The 17,827-nt window shown below is 43.4% G+C and overlaps 1 protein-coding gene and 1 long non-coding RNA gene across 2 annotated transcripts in view; both read left to right on the top strand.

Moving 5' to 3' along the window:
• Positions 1-4,804: 4,804 nt before the first annotated feature.
• On the top strand, positions 4,805-15,546 carry LOC137532441 (uncharacterized). The gene is made up of 3 exons (XR_011023928.1): positions 4,805-4,899; positions 13,433-13,562; positions 15,443-15,546. It is a non-coding gene; the product is annotated as an uncharacterized lncRNA (long non-coding RNA).
• A 45-nt stretch (positions 15,547-15,591) lies between these two features.
• The window catches only part of LOC137533436 (cadherin-related family member 4-like), an 84,985-nt gene continuing 82,749 nt past the window's right edge, over positions 15,592-17,827 (top strand). Inside the window, exon 1 of the mRNA XM_068254827.1 lies at positions 15,592-15,636. Within this exon, the coding sequence (XP_068110928.1) occupies positions 15,592-15,636 (45 nt within the window). The remainder of the gene's footprint in view (positions 15,637-17,827) is intronic.

The following is a 17,827-nucleotide window of genomic DNA, read 5'->3' as shown; positions in this document are numbered from 1 at the left end:
CAGTGTAGGAGGGGGCGCACAATTCATTCAGCTGTCATTCCTAATTGTGTTTGAAGCAGAAAGAAATAAGAAAAGGAGATACATGGAAGTGACTACAAGCCAGATAACTAGAGATTAAGGTGTTGGGGGCCCTGGGGTGCCTCTTAGTCTAAGAGCAATCAGTGTGTGACGGCTGGGGTGGAGGGATGGAGAGGCGCACTTTGGTGTCTCAACCTTGGGTGCTGGAGGACCTTGTCCCGGCTCTGAGTGCAGGCCATGCCCATGGCGGGTTTTTTTTTTTCACAATTTCAAGCTTTATTAAACATAAAGAAAAACATGACAATATGGTAGGATAAACATTATACAACTGGCAGAATCAGAAAAGCGGATTTGGTAACATATGTGTTCTAACAATGTACCAAAGGGGCCTGGGTATTAGAAGTATGCTAACAAGATGGGGGAAAGCGAAATAACCCAAGCAAGACAAAGATCAAGTCACCAATCCTTCTCATATAACAGCAAATATAGTAAGCTATGTATAGACACAGTAGGTGTATTCAGAAATACACCATACAGCCTTACATACCTGTATATCCATGTACCCAAGTAAGAGAAGAGAAAGAGGGAAACTACAGAGGAGGAAGTAAAGTGGTAAGTATCCTATCGTCAAGGAGACAGTTGAGCCCAGCTGGTCAGTGTAGACATTATCATTTGTTTAAGAAGCCAAAAAATTCTTATATTCGTCTGTGCATTGATATTCAAACCACACCATCCAGGTCATTGAGTGTTTTTCATTTTGATCTTTGGACATGTGTATCATTTTTTCCATGCTTTCAATCGCATCTACCTTTCTGATCCAATCTTTCACAGATGGAGGAGTGGAAGTTTTCCATCTCGCAGGCACCAAGGCCCTGGCCGCATTCACCATGTGAATCACAAGGGATCTCTTGTAAGATTTAATTGATTCCATTGTGTTGTGTAGTAGGAGAGAGTCTGGTGAGAAAATAATTTGGTCACAAGAGATTTTTTCCATAATTCGATGGACCTGAGTCCAGAATGGTTTAATTAAGGGGCAAGCCCAAAATATGTGTAGGAGTGAACCTCCAGATAGGCCACATCTCCAGCATGTGTCAGGGATTGACGAGTAGATTTTGTGTAAGGAGGATGGGGTCCTGTACCAACGTGAGATAATTTTGTATCCCATCTCTTGGATGTTAACGTTTAAGGATCCCCTGTGATTCAGAGTGAAAATCTTTTGCCACTGTTCAGCATCCAGAACAGTTCCCAGGTCCACTTCCCAGTATTTCTGAAAGTTGAGTTTATCTACACAAGGCATCTGTGTTATCATCTGGTACAGAATAGAGATTAGGTGACCTGGTTTCTCCTCCGCTAGTATTAACTCTTCAAAGGGGGTGAGTGGTTTTTTCCAGTTAAATTTTAGTTTGAGAGAGTTCAAGAAATGTCTAATTTGAAAGAATTGCCATTGAGTTAGAGTGTTGCCCTCTCTCAACACGGACATCTCAGTGTAGGATTTGACTGATTCTCCAGAAATGAAATCTTTGATTCTGGGACAACCATCCTTCGTCCATTCTCTGAGAAATGGTACATCAGGAGCTGGTGAAAATGCTAAGTTATCGCCTATTGGGGTAATCTTACTTGGAAATGAGGACAAACCCAAGGAGGGGAGAATTTTTCTCATTGTTTTAATTGTAGCCACATGGCGTTTTTTTAAGCCCGTATCCGTATGGTCGCCGGGCTGTGGTAGCTCAATGATAGAACAACAGTGTGTGTAGGGAGTCGGGACTGACTTAGTCTTCGGGCAGGCAGTAGCCCTCTGGGATCCGTGCCTCATTCATTTTAATAAAGGTGAGGTACAGAACACTTTTTTTGACCTAGGCGACTTCTCTTCTCACTGACAATGTCTCCAGCTATGCTGAAGGTCCTTTCTAGGACGCTTGAGGCAGGGTAAGCCAGAAGTTGGATGGTAAATTGTGACAGCTCTGGCCACAGGTCAAGCCTGCGCACCCAGCAGTCCATCGCTGCTCATACTGTCGATGGTTCTTTCTCTACCATTGTTAAAGAAAGCGTACGGCCGGGGAGTCAGGGTTTGATCCCGGTCCGGAGTGGGAGCCTGAGAAACGGCTACCACCAAACATCCAAGGAAGGCAGCAGGCACGCTGTGGGCAAAGGAGCAGGAACAGCTACCACCACACATCCAAGGAAGGCAGCAGGCATGCTGTGGGCAAATGAGCAGGAACGACTGCCACACATCCAAGGAAGGCAGCAGGCATGGCATGCAAGTCTCAAGGTAGTGACAAAAAAATAAAAATACAGGAGGTCTTTCGAGGTACTGCTGTATATGAGACGAATCAACTTTAAATCCTTTAACGAGAATCTGTTATGGAGGGCAAGTCTGCCATCCATTCAAGTGAAAGGTATGAACTGACTTCCAGGTATAATACAATGTGCAGTCACACAGGTGCAGTGAAAGGTATGCAGTGACTGGTATTACAATACAATGTGCAGCTGTCACACAGGTGCAGTTATGCACGGAGTGGTATATTACACAGCGTGCGGTCACACAGGTACTGTGAGCAATTATGCAATGACTGGTATTACAGATTTGCAGCTGTTACACACTGGTACCGTGAACAGGTGCAGCGACACTGCGTGCGGTCACGTAGGTAGGTGGGTGCACTGAACAACAGGTAGGTATGCAGTGATGGGTTTTACGAATGTGCACCTGTCACACACACACCCACAGGTACCGTGAACAGGTGCAGTGACACTGTGTGCGGTCACATAGGTAGGTGGGTAGGTGCACTGAACAGGTAGGTATGCAGTGATGAGTATTACAAATGTGCAGCTGTCACACACACAGGTAGTCACTGAATGTGCTGGGCCTGGCAGTGGCACAGTAGGAATTACCAAGGGGCCAAGGTCCAGCAGCTAAGACTGACTGACAGGGCTGTATATGCAACACAAGTGTATGTGGGACACACACACAAAAAAGAATAGATCACAAGAACAACATTAGCTCTCAAAAGAGCTGTTGAGGATGAGGAGTGCTTTTTAGCAATAAGTATCAGCAAGAAAGAGCAACCTAACAAGCCTAACTGTAGCCCAACTAAGCTTTCCCTAATGTCTCTGCAGCACCTCTCCCTTCTCTAATTACTGCAGCCACACGAGTGAGTGAAATGGCTGATGCTGCCTGCTTTTTCTAAGGGGGGTGGGGCTCCAGGAGGTAGTGTAGCCTGATTGGCTACCGTGTGCCTGCTGACTGTGATGTATAGGGTCAAAGTTGACCCTAATGATGTAGTATAGGGGCGGGTCGAACTGCAATAAAGTTCGTGTTCGTTCGCGAATGCGAACCACAGAAGTTTGCGCGAATAAGTTTGTGGGCGAACCGTTCGAGCCATCTCTACTGTGCAGTTGTACTTTACTGCGTTGCCATAGGCTTTCATACTGCATAATCCATGTGGTAGGTACGGATCATGCAGCAATGCACTGGCAGACTCCATATCCTTCTCATCTCAGGTTTATTTTAAGTTTGCAGTTTGATTTTGCATACATACATTTATTACATCAAATTAATCATTTTGTACAACTGCAGTCATAAAGGACACATCCAAACTGAATAAAGAAAAATGATTTACTTACCCGGGGCTTCCTCCATCCCCTAGCAGCCGATATGTCTCCTCTGGTGTAGATGCCGACACGCATCTACTGTGCCTGCGCGAGAGCCACTCTTGCCGCCTGTGCAGTACTCTCCAGAATACGTCAGCGCGACCCAGTGGGGCTTTCATGCAAGCGCAGTAGATGCCAATCTGGCGAGGTCGGCATCTGCACCGGAGGGGACCACAGGCCACCGGCTGGAAGCGGAGCTATGGCGAGGGACATATCAGCTGCTAGGGGCTGGAGGAAGCCCGGGTAAGTACAGTAAATCTCTTTTTTTTTATTAGCTCGGACATTCCCTTTAAAGCAAACCTGAAGTGAGGAAAAGAGTTCCTTAGATGCTGCGGTGTAGCTACTTACTGGTTTGCTGGGAGCACATACAGGGTTAAGCTGCAGTGTTTACATTTAGCCTGTCTAAATGGCACACTGAGGCACAGTTCAGACAGAGATGACAGCTCAAATTACAGTGGCTCATTACTAGCAGATAAGGGAGAATTAGGCAAACTGTTACCTCTAAATACACACAGGGTGGGTTTCTCTGTGTTTTTCTTCCCTCATGTGGAAGAGTTTAGGTCCTCTTTTAAGTAAGATATGGGATGCACCTAGGAGCAAAGCTGTTTTTAGATTAGAACTGTCAATGTGGATATATGGGACTTGTATGGTAAACTGATGAAGTAAAGGTTATTTTTTATCCACTACTGTATTATGTAATTTTTTGTATGCACATAACAGAAGACTGTGTCCAACTGAAACCTAATTACAGTATGTTATATGTATATAGTGCAATATTGGATTGGAAGGTGAACAGAGAACATTTTTTCGCTTTTACTTTTTGTTATCAGTTACACTTACGACGCTGTTCACAAGATTATGGGACACCTGCGCATTTTTACCTGAGATGATCACAAAGAATCATTACAAGTAATGATGAAATTATAGCGTGTGTGTATAGCAATAATCTTGTATGCCTTTTATGTTCATTATCACATCCCGCGTGTGCAGTGTTTGCATGGTACGTCACTTGTGTGTAGTGTCTTGCCATCTGTGTGCATGTATGTAATGGATGTCTTTTGCGTATTTTCTTCTCCTTTATTTGTAGCGTTAGTAAAGTAGTTACTTGTGTTTCTTATCGTTTCTTCTATATGTGGTGTTTATGGAGTTCCCTGGACAACTGCAGTCTGAGCGGGTGTGAGGAGCAGTCAGAGTGTGTTGCTAGCTACCAGCAGGAGGCTGCACACAGGACAGGTAGGAGCTGCCACAGTTTAATATAATATATAAAACAGTGCTTATATCTCTCCTCTCCTTCTATTGGGCTGAATATCCTGGGGCTTTCTCACCCCTGTGCTCTTGCATAGACTCTAAACAACAACAACCCGAGATATGACTTTCTCTTATGCTTTGGCACACAGAGAAGGTGAATCCTAGGATCATTTTTTTTTTTTTTTTGTGGCTGGTGTTGGCTGCGCGCATTTTTTCTAACCCTGAGGGTGCGTTTCCACTAGTGCGGTGGGAAATCGCCGCGGATTCTCCGCGGACGAATTCGCATGCAGGAGCGAAATCGCATGCGGTTGTATGCGAATTTTACCACGAATTCGCATACGATTTCGCATGGATGACGCTGTGTGCGAATTTCACTATGTCAGTGCCTGTGTGCTTTTTCATTGATTCCATGCGAAATCGTATGCGAATTCGCATGAAAATTCGCATGAAAAAACACCATGCAAATTCCCTATTAAATACATTGTATGCGAATCGCATGCGTGTGTGCGGTGTCCGAATTCGGATGGCTCCGCTGAGCAGATTTTTCCTGCACAAGAAAACGCTCCGTTTTCCTGACAAGTGGACACAGGCTCATTCACTTTTATTGGTTATGCGAATTTGCATGCGGGGAACGCATGCGAATTCGCGTTAGTGGAAACGCACCCTAACACACAATTACTCAATTACTCAATGACCAAGTTTGTGAGTTTTGCGGTCTTTGGCATCAATAATTTGCATTGAAATGAAACAAATCTGATTGGCTGTTTGTGGCTCCACCCCCTTTTCTGAATTTGAACCCCCAGTCACCCAATGACCATCTGTACCATGTTTGAAGCTTGTGCCATTAACAGTGCAAGAATAGCAGCAATTAAATATTCCCGTTGAAAATCAATAGGTTAATTTTGATTGTTTTTTTGTGGGCTCCACAGACTTTTCTGAATATTAATCCCAGTGACCCAAGTGACCAACTGTGCAAAGTTTGAGAACCCTGCCATTAATAGTGTAAGAATGGCTGCAGTTTACATTTTCCCAGTGAAATTTGTATTTGTCTCCGCCCACTTTTTGGCTATGGGGATAAAAAGTATCTTATATGTTATTCCAGGTAATGTACTATGTGTGTGCCAAATTTCATTCAAATCCGTTCAGCTATTGTTGCGTGATTGAGTAACAAACATCTAAACAGCCAAACTTTCGCATTTATAATATTAGTGAGATACACGTTAAAAGTAAAAAAATAGAAAATTAAAAAAAAGAATATAATAAATAAAAATATTTCTCCAATTCGATCCCCTATAGTGTTAAAATTTACAATGCTACTGTAGATAAAACTTACATATTTTTTTTGCCCCGGCTATACATTTATATGTATATTTATTTATATTTATATGTATATATTATTCATAAATAAAGGTTTTTTTTTTTCTTTTCTTTTTTTTGTACCTTGTCAATAATTAAAAGCCCTTAATCCAATAGCTAATAAATGCTGATGGAGAGACACTAGAATTAGACAACCTGCCTGTAACAGAATTGCTACAGAAGGTACATTTCATACAAAATATGGAAAAACTCTTGTTATTCAAAATAGGATTGAACAATTTTTTAAGACATCGGCCTCAATTTTGGTAGCTATGTGCGGTAAATATTTTTTTGTCTGTAAAATATCTCATGCGGTATTTTCCTCTTTTTTTTATAAAGTGCAGTAAAAAGTGCAGTATTTCAGAGGTAAGCATGCGGTAATTAAATAATAGTAGTGTTTAATTTTCTGCCATAAGTTAGGATAGTCTTTGGAAGATGTTTTTTTTTTGAGGGGGAAAATGTGTATTTGATTATGTAGCCACCTATGGAAAGTATATACGATATATATAGACATCCCCTATAAACATTTTTTTTATATATTTTATTATAGAGTTTTATATCTACTATTCTTTTCTGTTACACAGCCTGAAATAGGAACTCCACTAAAACAGAAATAGGAACTCCACTAAAAACTGCAAAATGCATACAAATTGACCTTACCGCCAGGTACAGGCAGGTCTTAAATTGATTGGTAAATTATGTACTAACATGCCCCCTATTTTTCATAAGAATTCCAATTTTTGGTAAAATACCATACATTTTATGACCTAATTCACCGCATGCGGTAAATTATGACTAAAATCTACCAGAATAGCAAACTGCTTTTACCGCATGCGGTAAAATACCACTTATGAGGTAGACGATAAGCGTACCAGAATTGAGGCCATTGTGCTCAGTAACTTCATCACAGCAAAACTCTGATGAAGGCTGCCAGGATTGCTGAAACGATTCAGTCGCAAATGCTATGAGCTGAGTGGGTGCCCAGGCTATTAAAATCAATTGGCAAGAAAGCCGCAACCCACAGGCAATGATAGCACACAGAGGTAACGTCACCAGGTACCAGCGCCGCCACAACCCAGAAATAGTTAGCAAGCCGGAAGTGTTTTACCCAGCGGCTCACGGCGGAGAGCGGAGAGAAGACTTGTTCCCCCGACAAGACTCTCAGAACAATCGGCCAGAACCGGGAGGACGAAAGGTAAAGAGCGAAAGCCAGGATTCGTCAGTGTGTCATAGCTCAACACCTTATCTGCCAAGCAGGAACTTTCTTATGCATCATGTACAGAGCTTACAGCACAGTTCACAGTACGCAGGCAAAAATAAATAGGTACTATTAGTTTCAATACGTTTTTATTGTGAAAATTTATACAAAACTCAACGTTTACAAGGCAAGAAACTGTTCCCATGCAGGGGGCTAAATAGAGACATATTTCCCATGAAAATATGGGAGTCATAACAAAAAAAACAGGTCATAGACAATCGTACAACAAGTTACATAGTTACATAGTTATTTGGGTTGAAAAAAGACATATGTCCATCGAGTTTAACCAGAAAACAATGTACAACAACAGTCTGCTGCCTCACATATACCTGTTGATCCAGAGGAAGGCGAAAAACACTTACAAGGCATGGTCCAATTAGTCCCAAAAGGGAAAAAAATCCTTACTGTCTCCAGATGGCAATCAGATCAACACCACTGTGCATTACCTAATACCTAGTAATTATAGCCATGGATGTCTTTCAATGCAAGGAAAGCATCTAAGCCTCCTTTAAAAGCAGATATAGAATTTGCCATAACTACTTCCTGTGGCAATGCATTCTACATCTGAATCACTCTTACTGTAAAGAACCCTTTCCTAAATAAATGGCTAAAACGTTTTTCCTCCATGCGCAGATCATGTCCTCTAGTCCTTTGTGAAGGCCTAGGGACAAAAAGCTCATCCGCCAAGCTTTTTTATCGCCCCTTAGGCGTCTTTTCTCTTGACTAAATAAACCCAGTTTATCTAACCTTTCTTGGTAAGTGAGACCCTCCATCCCACGTATCAATTTTGTTGCTCGTCTCTGCACCTGCTCTAAAACTGCAATATCTTTCCTGTAATGTGGTGCCCAGAACTGAATTCCATATTCCAGATGTGACCCTACTAGAGAGTTAAACAGGGGCAATATTATGCTAGCATCTCAAGTTTTTATTTTCCTTTTAATGCATCCCAAAATTTTATTAGCTTTAGCTGCAGCGGCTTGGCATTGAATACGATTGTTTAACTTGTTGTCGATGAGAACTCCTAAGTCCTTCTCCAAGTTTGAAGTCCCCATCTGTATCCTGTTTATTTTGTATGGTGCTAGACCAGGCATGGGCAAACTTGGCCCTCCAGCTGTTAAGGAACTTCAAATACCACAATGCATTTGCCTTTATGAGTCATGACTGTGGCTGTCAGACTCCTGAAATGCATTGTGGGACTTGTAATTCCTCAACTGCTGGAGGGCCAAGTTTGCCCATGCCTGTGCTAGACCATTGGTACAACCAAAATGCATGACTTTACATTTTTCAGCATTGAATTTAATCTGCCATTTATGTGCCCATATAGCCATCCTATCCAGATCCTGTTTCCATATGTCACTATCTTCCTGAGAGTTGATGATTCTGCACAATTTTGTATCATCTGCAAAAATAACAACATTGCTTTCTACTGCATCTACTAGGTCATTAATAAATAAATCGAAAAGCACTGGACCCAGTAAAGACCCCTGTGGGACCCCACTGCTAGCAGTCACCCATTTTGAGTATGATCCATTGAACACAACTCTTTGTTTTCTGTCCATTAGCCAGTTCCCTATCCATGCACACAGACTCTATTCCAGTCCTTGCATCCTTAACTTTTGCACCAGACTTTTGTGGGGAACAGTGTAGAAGGCCTTTGCAAAGTCTAAGTTTATCACATCTACAGCATTCCCAATATCCACATTAGCATTCACTACCTCATAAAAGCTGAGCATGTTAGTCAAACAGGACCTGTCTTTAGTAAACCCATGCTGATGCTGAGAAAAAGGGGTTTATCGATAACTGAACTTAATTCCCTTAGGACCCGAGGATGCATGCTATCCGGGCCAGGTGCCTTGTCTATTTTGAATTTATTTAGTCTTGCCTTCACTTCTTCCTGCGTTAAGTATTTAATATTACTATTGGGAGATTGAGACTCTTCTGCATCTGTAATTTGCAACAGTGCTGTTTCCCTTGTGAAGACAGAAGCAACAAAAGCATTTAATAACTCTGCCTTACCTTGGTCATCCACCATTGAGTTCCCACCCTCATCCTTTAGGAATTCAATACAGTCAACCTTTCTTTTCTTAGAGTTGATGTACTTGTAAATCTTCCTTGGGTTAGATTTGATATCCTTAGCGATTTGATTTTCAGCTTCAATCTTTGCCAGCCTTATTTCTTTTTTACAACTTTTATTGCACTCCTTATAATTGCTTAATGCAGCCTCGGTCCCCTCCTGACCTTATAGGCATTCTTTTTCTCTCGGGAATCGGCCTTGTGCGCCACATTCGCTGCTATGCTTCTCTAATGTATGTCCCCCGTGCCTGTAAATGTATACATTACCTCTCCGTGGCTTCGGGATTTTGTTTCTGCATACATGCGCCCCCCACGTGGTTTCCTAGTAAGGGCGCGCGTATGTGACTTCACACGTGCCCCCTTACCAGGAAACCATGTGGGGCGTGCGTGTATGTAGAGACATAAGCCAGCGGGGACAAGCGGAGGCAGCGGAGAGGTAATGTATACATTTACACGGGACATAGGGGACATTTTACATTAGAGGGACAACATCAGGGTTTTGTCACGCTTGTCGATCGTCGGGAAATTGCACGCCGTTACCGATGTGCACCCAATCAAGCAACATCTTGCAGCATACGCAATCAAGAATGCAACCAATTTTTGTCCCGAAATTGGTTGCATTGTCAGTTGGGCATTCACTTGGCAGCACCGATTTTCATCCAATACGATTATAATAATCAAATTGGATGGTCGATCTGATGTATGGCCACCTTACTGGAAACAATATGAGACTCATATCTTTCCTACTAATTGTTCTATTTCTTAGCTATGGTAATAACTGCGGACACCTTTTATCAATCCAAGAGGCCCACTCTTCTTTATCTATTTTTGGAGAGGACTTGTTTTTTCTAAAATTTTCTATTACTTTTTTTGTCTTACATGTTTGTTTTTTTCATTTTTTTTTAAAGGGAGTACCAGGCAATCTTCCAAAAGTGAATGGAGGGAGTGTAGGCATGAGAGGCAAACAGCATACTACTTATGTGACAAACTAAAGTGTACATGCATTGTTCAATTTGCATATATTATATTGTTTTATTGTGTACAGTGCATTACAAATAAACAGGTATTTTTAATATTATATTATCATAGTTAGATATCAGAATCAGACATTTAACCTCTTCCTGACCGCGTCACGCCGATAGGCGTGGCCACGGCGGCAGCCCCAGGACCGCCTAACGCCGATTGGCGTAAAGTCCTGGGGCCAGCTAACGCAGGAGATCACGCACAGGCTGCGCGCGCATCTCCTGCTTGGGGGGCAGAGCTCCGCCCCGCCTTTAGTCTCTGAACGGCTATTCCCGCTCGGGAGACTGACGGCATGATCGTCGTCTATTTACATGTACAGCGCTGCGATCAGCAGCACCGCTGTACTGGGGACAGCTGTGTGACACGGCTGTCCCCCTGGGGGACAAGAGAGCGATCGGCTCTCATAGGCAGAAGCCTATGACAGCCAATCGCCGTAATTGGCTGGCTGTGGGGAGGGAGGGAAGGTATTTAAAGAAACAGGTTTTTTTTGTTTTTTTTTAAAAACCAGTAACAAAAATATTTATATAAAAAAAAATAAACAATGTGGGGGCGATCAGACCCCACCAACAGAGAGCTCTGTTGGTGGGGAGAAAAGGGGGGGGGGGATCACTTGTGTGCTGTGTTGTGCGGCCCTGCAGCTTGGCCTTAAAGCTGCAGTGGCCTATTTTACTAAAAATGGCCTGGTCACTAGGGGGTTTAGCACTGCGGTCCTCGAGAGGTTAAGTGTGATAAATAGCTAATTGCTCTACAGTAATTTATAACCAAGAGCCACTGGTATTTAATTATTTTATTAAAGGATAACTGAAATGAGAAGAATATGCAAGCTGTCATATGTATTTCCTTTTAAACAATGCCAGTTGTCTGGCAGCCCTACTGATCTATTTGGCTGCAGTAGTGTCTGAATCACACCAGAAAAAAAAGCATGCAGCTAATCTTGTCAGATCTGACAGTAATGTCAGAAACGCCTGATCTGCAAATGCTTGTTCAGGGTCTATGGCTAAAAGTATTAGAGGCAGAGGATCAGCAGGACAATATTGCTTAAAAGGAAATAAATATGGCAGCCTCCATATCCTTCTCACTTCAGGTGTCCTCTAAGACAGAACTAAATGGAATTATTATTGATTTATAATGAATGAATCTTGTTTACCAAGATCACCCGATCACTATTACAATACCCACGTCCTCCCACCTGGGCATTTCTGGCCTTAACAAATACCCTGGTACTTTCCACTGATAGGAAAGCAAAAAGTATTACAGATGTTCTTGGCACTGAGGTGCGCTGGTCTCCCTGTGGTTGCACTGGTCTCCCTGTGGTTGCACTGGTCTCCCTGTGGTTGTACTGGTCTCCCTGTGGTTGCGCTGGTCTCCCTGTGGCTGCACTGGTCTCCCTGTGGCTGCGCTGGTCTCCCTGTGGTTGTGCTGGTCTCCCTGTGGTTGTGCTGGTCTCCCTGTGGCTGCACTGGTCTCCCTGTGGCTGCACTGGTCTCCCTGTGGTTGTGCTGGTCTCCCTGTGGTTGTACTGGTCTCCCTGTGGCTGCACTGGTCTCCCTGTGGCTGCACTGGTCTCCCTGTGGCTGCACTGGTCTCCCTGTGGTTGCACTGGTCTCCCTGTGGTTGCACTGGTCTCCCTGTGGTTGTACTGGTCTCCCTGTGGTTGCACTGGTCTCCCTGTGGTTGCGCTGGTCTCCCTGTGGTTGTGCTGGTCTCCCTGTGGTTGTACTGGTCTCCCTGTGGTTGCGCTGGTCTCCCTGTGGCTGCGCTGGTCTCCCTGTGGTTGCACTGGTCTCCCTGTGGTTGCGCTGGTCTCCCTGTGGCTGCGCTGGTCTCCCTGTGGCTGCGCTGGTCTCCCTGTGGCTGCACTGGTCTCCCTGTGGTTGCGCTGGTCTCCCTGTGGCTGCACTGGTCTCCCTGTGGTTGTGCTGGTCTCCCTGTGGTTGCACTTCCTCCTTTCACATTTGTTCTCTTTCTTCCTCTCTTGCTTTTCACTTTTAGCATTGCCACATAATATGCCATGTGTACATACACACTCAAGAGAAGTACTTATAAAAAAAATAAACAAGGTATATTCAGAAATGTTCCTCTTTCAAGATTTAAATAGTTTCTATTTTTTTTTGTTTGCTTTGTTTTTGCCTGCATGCCAGCTCCATCTCACTCTTGAGTTTTTTGAGCCATTTATATTGTTTCTATAACAAAGAGCCTGTTTGTCCTGGTTCTTTGGTGCTTCTTCTAGAATCTAGGTGGTGAGACCCTACGCAACTGCTGGGTTTGCCTATGCCTAAAACCAGCCCTGCCTCAGAGAATCAACTCACCATTTCTACATCATCAACAAAATCTAGGAGTTGCATCGCTACTGACCTTTGACAAAAAAAGCTGTAAAAAAATTGTTCCATAAGGGCGGTGAAGGGATATATGTAAAAAAAGTGTAAAGCTCTATTACATGATATTTACTAATGATGAGTTCACATGGTAAATAATACGGTGACAGTGGCTAGTACCTACTAATGTTTATAGAAATGTTTAAGGATCTACAAAAAAAGTTGTTTGTTTTGGCAGACTGTAAGGTTTTGCATTGCTGTCTGTACCCCCATTTGTAGAAGTTCCTCTCTCTGGCTGGCCCTCCACCTTAGGCTAGACTGGAGTCATGTAACTGGAATAGAAATCAGAAATGTAATATTGCAGATCTCTGCATTACATTATTAATGTTTCATCTGGGGTGATTTGTTTGGTGTAGTGTAATGTAAATGGATAGGATACTGCATGAAGTCACTTAGTCATTTGTGTGATCCCTCTGTCTGTGTTTCATTACAGGTGACATCCAAACAGACACATATCAGGAGAAACACCCTGTAAGGGGTGTCCCCAGCTAACGCTATGGGTTCATCCTCCCTCCTCCTGCCATTTGTCACCCTCCTCTTTATCCAGGGAGCCTGCGGACAAGGTATGTTACTTGGGAGTCGGTGGCATAGCAATAGGGGATGCAGAGGTAGCGACTGCACCAGGGCCCCTGGACCAGAGGGGCCAACTAGGGGCGCTCCTTCATTTAAGAAATCTGAATCCTAAGCTAGTAAATGTCATTTTTAGAGCTGTGCCTAGAGATTTGCATTTTTCATCCTGGCTGATCACACCGCTGCATTTTAGGCTCCCAAACACACAAGTATCACCTGATCTGGCTAAGTGTGGTTTGCCTTCTTAAAACAGGAGGAATTTGTGATAATTCAGCTATAAGTGAACATCTGGTTACCCACAATGCACCGCTACGGAATATTCAAATTATCTCTTTATGCCCCTGAAGTCAGGCTTACATCCAGAACCGCTGGTGTGTAGCAAACCTATAGCTTTAAAGTGTAGCAGTCAGGCATAAAATCAAAAATCAATGCTTTATTTTTATCTGGTAAACAAATGATAATGGTACTAACCAAGCAATTCAAAGGTTAAAAATCACTCTTACTTTTCTTCTCCATAAAACATCATTCCCAAGTTTCCCTGGCTCTTATTTGGTACATCTGCAGAGCAAATGAAGTTGCAGGGCATGCTGAGTTTTCTTTTTTTCTTCTTTACTTTCCCTTCAGACATAACTAATGCAGCCTGATTGGCTGAAGCCTCTTTCCCTCCCCCTTTTCCCTCTCATAGCTCTTTTTTCTCTCTGATTGGCCAATATTTCCCATGCTGAGACAATGCACTTTTTACTGCAGAGCTAGGTTGTAGTGTCTGAAGACTGGGAGGGGGGCGGGCAATGATGCACAGACAGAGTAAGGGAGGAAATGATGTCAGGATTGGCTTCAAGATAGACACAGTCAAAATGGAATATCCTAAGAAAGATTTTCTCTCTTTTTTTTTTTTTTACTAAAGTCAGTAAAATCAAAATATGGACAATACATATTGTCCATATCAAAATAATGCAATACGTATGTTATGTAAGTAAATAGCGCAAGTATTTACTATCTACTTAATGTGATTTTTTTTCTGAGATAGTATGGTTGACAGCTCCTCTTTAAATTTTATAGAGCCACACCAACCCCACATGCAGACAGCCTGTTTCAGACTTTTTGTCCTCCTCAGTGCCTGGCAGGGATACATGGCAGGGAATGATATGGCTCAATGGGATAGGGCTTGGACAACTGCTCTGGCTGTGTTTGTGTCTGTGGGCTCCTTGCAGATGCACAATGCTACTGAGGGAAGGAAGGGCCAGGGATCAGGTGGGATAGAAGTCTGGCCACTGTTGTCTAAGGGCTAGTGCACACCAAGAGCGGTTCTGAGAAAACCGATTGGCTAATGTAAGTCAATGGGCTGGTGCACACCAGAGCGGCTCGTTTTTCCCCCAAATGCAAATCTTGGGTCCTGCAGCATTTTTTAGATTTCTGAGGCATTTCTGCCTCAATGTAAAGTATAGGAAAGTGGAAAACTGTTTTGAAAAACGCTAGATCAGAGCGGTTTTCCAAGTGTTTTTGTTACAGAAGCTGTTAAGTTACAGCTTTACTGTAACAAAATATAAAATCTGCTACACAAAAATGCTCCAAAAAATGTGAGGCATGTTTAGAAAATCTCTCTAAACATTCCTAGAATCGCTCTGAAAAACAGCTTCAAAAAACGCTAGCGTTTGCGGATCCGCTAGCGGTTTTTGGTGTGCACTGGCCCTTATTCAGTTAAGCTGTAGAATAATGACTTTGCTTTCTTCTCTGCCACCCTAAGTGTTCCTGTTGATAGAAATCCAGTGGTTGATGGCAGTCAGACTGCCCACATACATCCAGCCACCAGGTATAGTGAATGGGCAGCTTTCATGTGGCAGACCAGCTGATGACTATGTGTCTTCTCTTGTAGCTGAGTTTCAAGATTTACCGTACACCGTTTCTTTACGGGAAAGTGCACCAATCGGCACCACCGTCTACAATTTCAGCCTGATCAACTGCACCAGCAGCAGCCCCACCGTCACCATCACCCAAGTCACTCCGCCCAGCACTTACTTCAACATGCCGACGCAGACTGTGGCTGGTCCTTCCACTTATGATCTAGAGGTCAGTCTAGTCACCGTAATGCACAATGGCAAAATATTCTACACAAAGGCGAGGCTCAGAGTGGTGTGTTGCGGCACAGCATCCGCTTTGTTACATGGCTTGCCTTACTGCCATGCTCCACTTATGCATCGTTCTCAGTGCAGTGGGTGCATTGTGGTATAACAGCATGATGCATTTTAATGCACTGCATGCATTACCGCAAAACCCAGGAGCTAACAGTGGCAGTGAAGCATACTTTTTATGGGGGGGTGCATGCAAATGTTTGTGTGTGTGTGATACGACAAACAAGATGATGAATTAAAGCGGAATATAACCCTGCATTTCAACTTTGCTCTAAAACATTATTTACAGCATATTATATGCAAAAAGCATTTTTTTTTTACTAGACCAGCATTGGAAGGGTTAAACACAGAGGTTTTAAGTTCCGTGCAGACATTCAGATGGTTACATTCTATTTAGTTAGTGTGTAACTGTTTATCAATAGATACATCTCTTTGGCTGTCCTCCAAGCTCCTTCTCAGTGAGAGAGATGAGTCATAATAAACACATATTTGTAAACAAAAAGTATCTAACTCAAGTTCGGATTCGGTTGCAGAAATCTCTAGGGACTTTAAAGCCCTGTGTAACCCTTCCAATGCTGGTCTAGTAAAAAAAAAAATGCTGGTTGCATATAATATACTGTAAATAATGTTTTAGAGCAAAGTTGAAATGCAGGGTTATATTCCGCTTTAAACAGCATGCATTATTGGTTGCAAAAGCTTTTTAAAAAATCAGGTTAGCAATGTACAAATCACAATGGCCTCGATTCATAAGCAGCAGTGCGATAAAAAAATCTTGTCGGGAAAATACCGCACTCGGTATTTTCCCGGTCTGTGTGCTAATTCATAAAGATTTCCCCAGCTGCCCTTGGAGGTTGGTAAATTACCGCAGCCCATTGAGCGGTAGAGTGTCTCGATTCTCTCTTTGCCCTGCAGAAATGAATCACACAGATGGCTCTCTCTGGCTCTCCCACTGATGACTCAGACAGATGAGTCACACAGTCTTTCCCTGCCTGCTCAAATGATTCACACAGAGGGCTCTCTGGCTCTCTCCACTGATGACTCAAACAGACTTCGGCTCTCTGCACTTTTGCATTAATCAGAGCTGTCAGAGCTGTCGGTAAGGTGTTAAGACCTCACCAGAGGTGTCGGTAACTACCGCCAGGCTTACCACTTGTTGAAGGCTTTATGAATTGACATTTGCTGACAATTTACTGACATGTGTTGTCGGTAACTGCAGCCAAGTCGGTAATTTATCTCCCTGGTCGGTAATGTCAGCTTTTCATGCGGTAACAGCCTTTATGAATTGACATTTTGCTAAATGGTCGGTAAAGTCTGCTGTTTTCAGCATTACCGCATGAGGTAATGCTTTATGAATCGAGGCCAATATCTCAGACTAACCCTGCTTTAGGGATATTGTATTCTATACCACAGGCATAACTACAAATCATGGGCTCCCAGCAAAAACTTGGACCCCCCCTCCCCACCTTAATGTTCACAATCCTTCCCTTGCTTCCCCTGGGTGACCCACACAGCTTGGAGGCCCATCTTGTAAGGGTCATAAAACAAGTGTGGCCATCAGGATCTTCACACCCATAACAAGTGTAGCCACAACAGGGACATATTTACCATAAGGCATTGTAGGCAAGTGCCTACAGGCGCCTGATGATGGAAAGGCGGCTCTCTCCAGTCCCCAAGTGCCTCCCTCTCTCCTCTATGCAGAGTCCTGATGAAAGTGTAAATGAAAAGTTACTCTCCCTGCTCTTGGCATTCCACTGATGAGATCTCCCTTCAGTCAGGAGCACCTCTAATTACTTAATACTGAGGTTCTTCTAGCTACCTAATACTTGGGGGCACCTCTAGCTACTTAATATTGAAGGTACTTCTGGCTACCTAATCCTAAGGGGCACCTGTAGCTGCCTATGACAGGCAAGGGAAGTAAGGGAGAAGTGACAGCTAGGACTGCCAGCACACTTACAGTGCAGTTTGGTGGGGGGTTTTAGGTTCACGGAGGGCAAAGCCTAGGGTGCCAGGATATCTGTGCCTATAGGCTCCTGTGGGGTAGATCCAATCCTGAGCCACAAAAACACCTGATCTGGAGCATGGGAGGGAGAGAAGGCTAGCAGCCCCTGCAGTTATACCTCTGATAATAA

This window comes from Hyperolius riggenbachi, chromosome 9, assembly GCF_040937935.1.
Source record: "Hyperolius riggenbachi isolate aHypRig1 chromosome 9, aHypRig1.pri, whole genome shotgun sequence".
In the NCBI taxonomy this organism is placed as follows: domain Eukaryota; kingdom Metazoa; phylum Chordata; class Amphibia; order Anura; family Hyperoliidae; genus Hyperolius; species Hyperolius riggenbachi.
The sequence above is the reverse complement of the archived record's forward strand: the minus strand, read 5'-3'. Positions and strand labels throughout refer to the sequence as shown.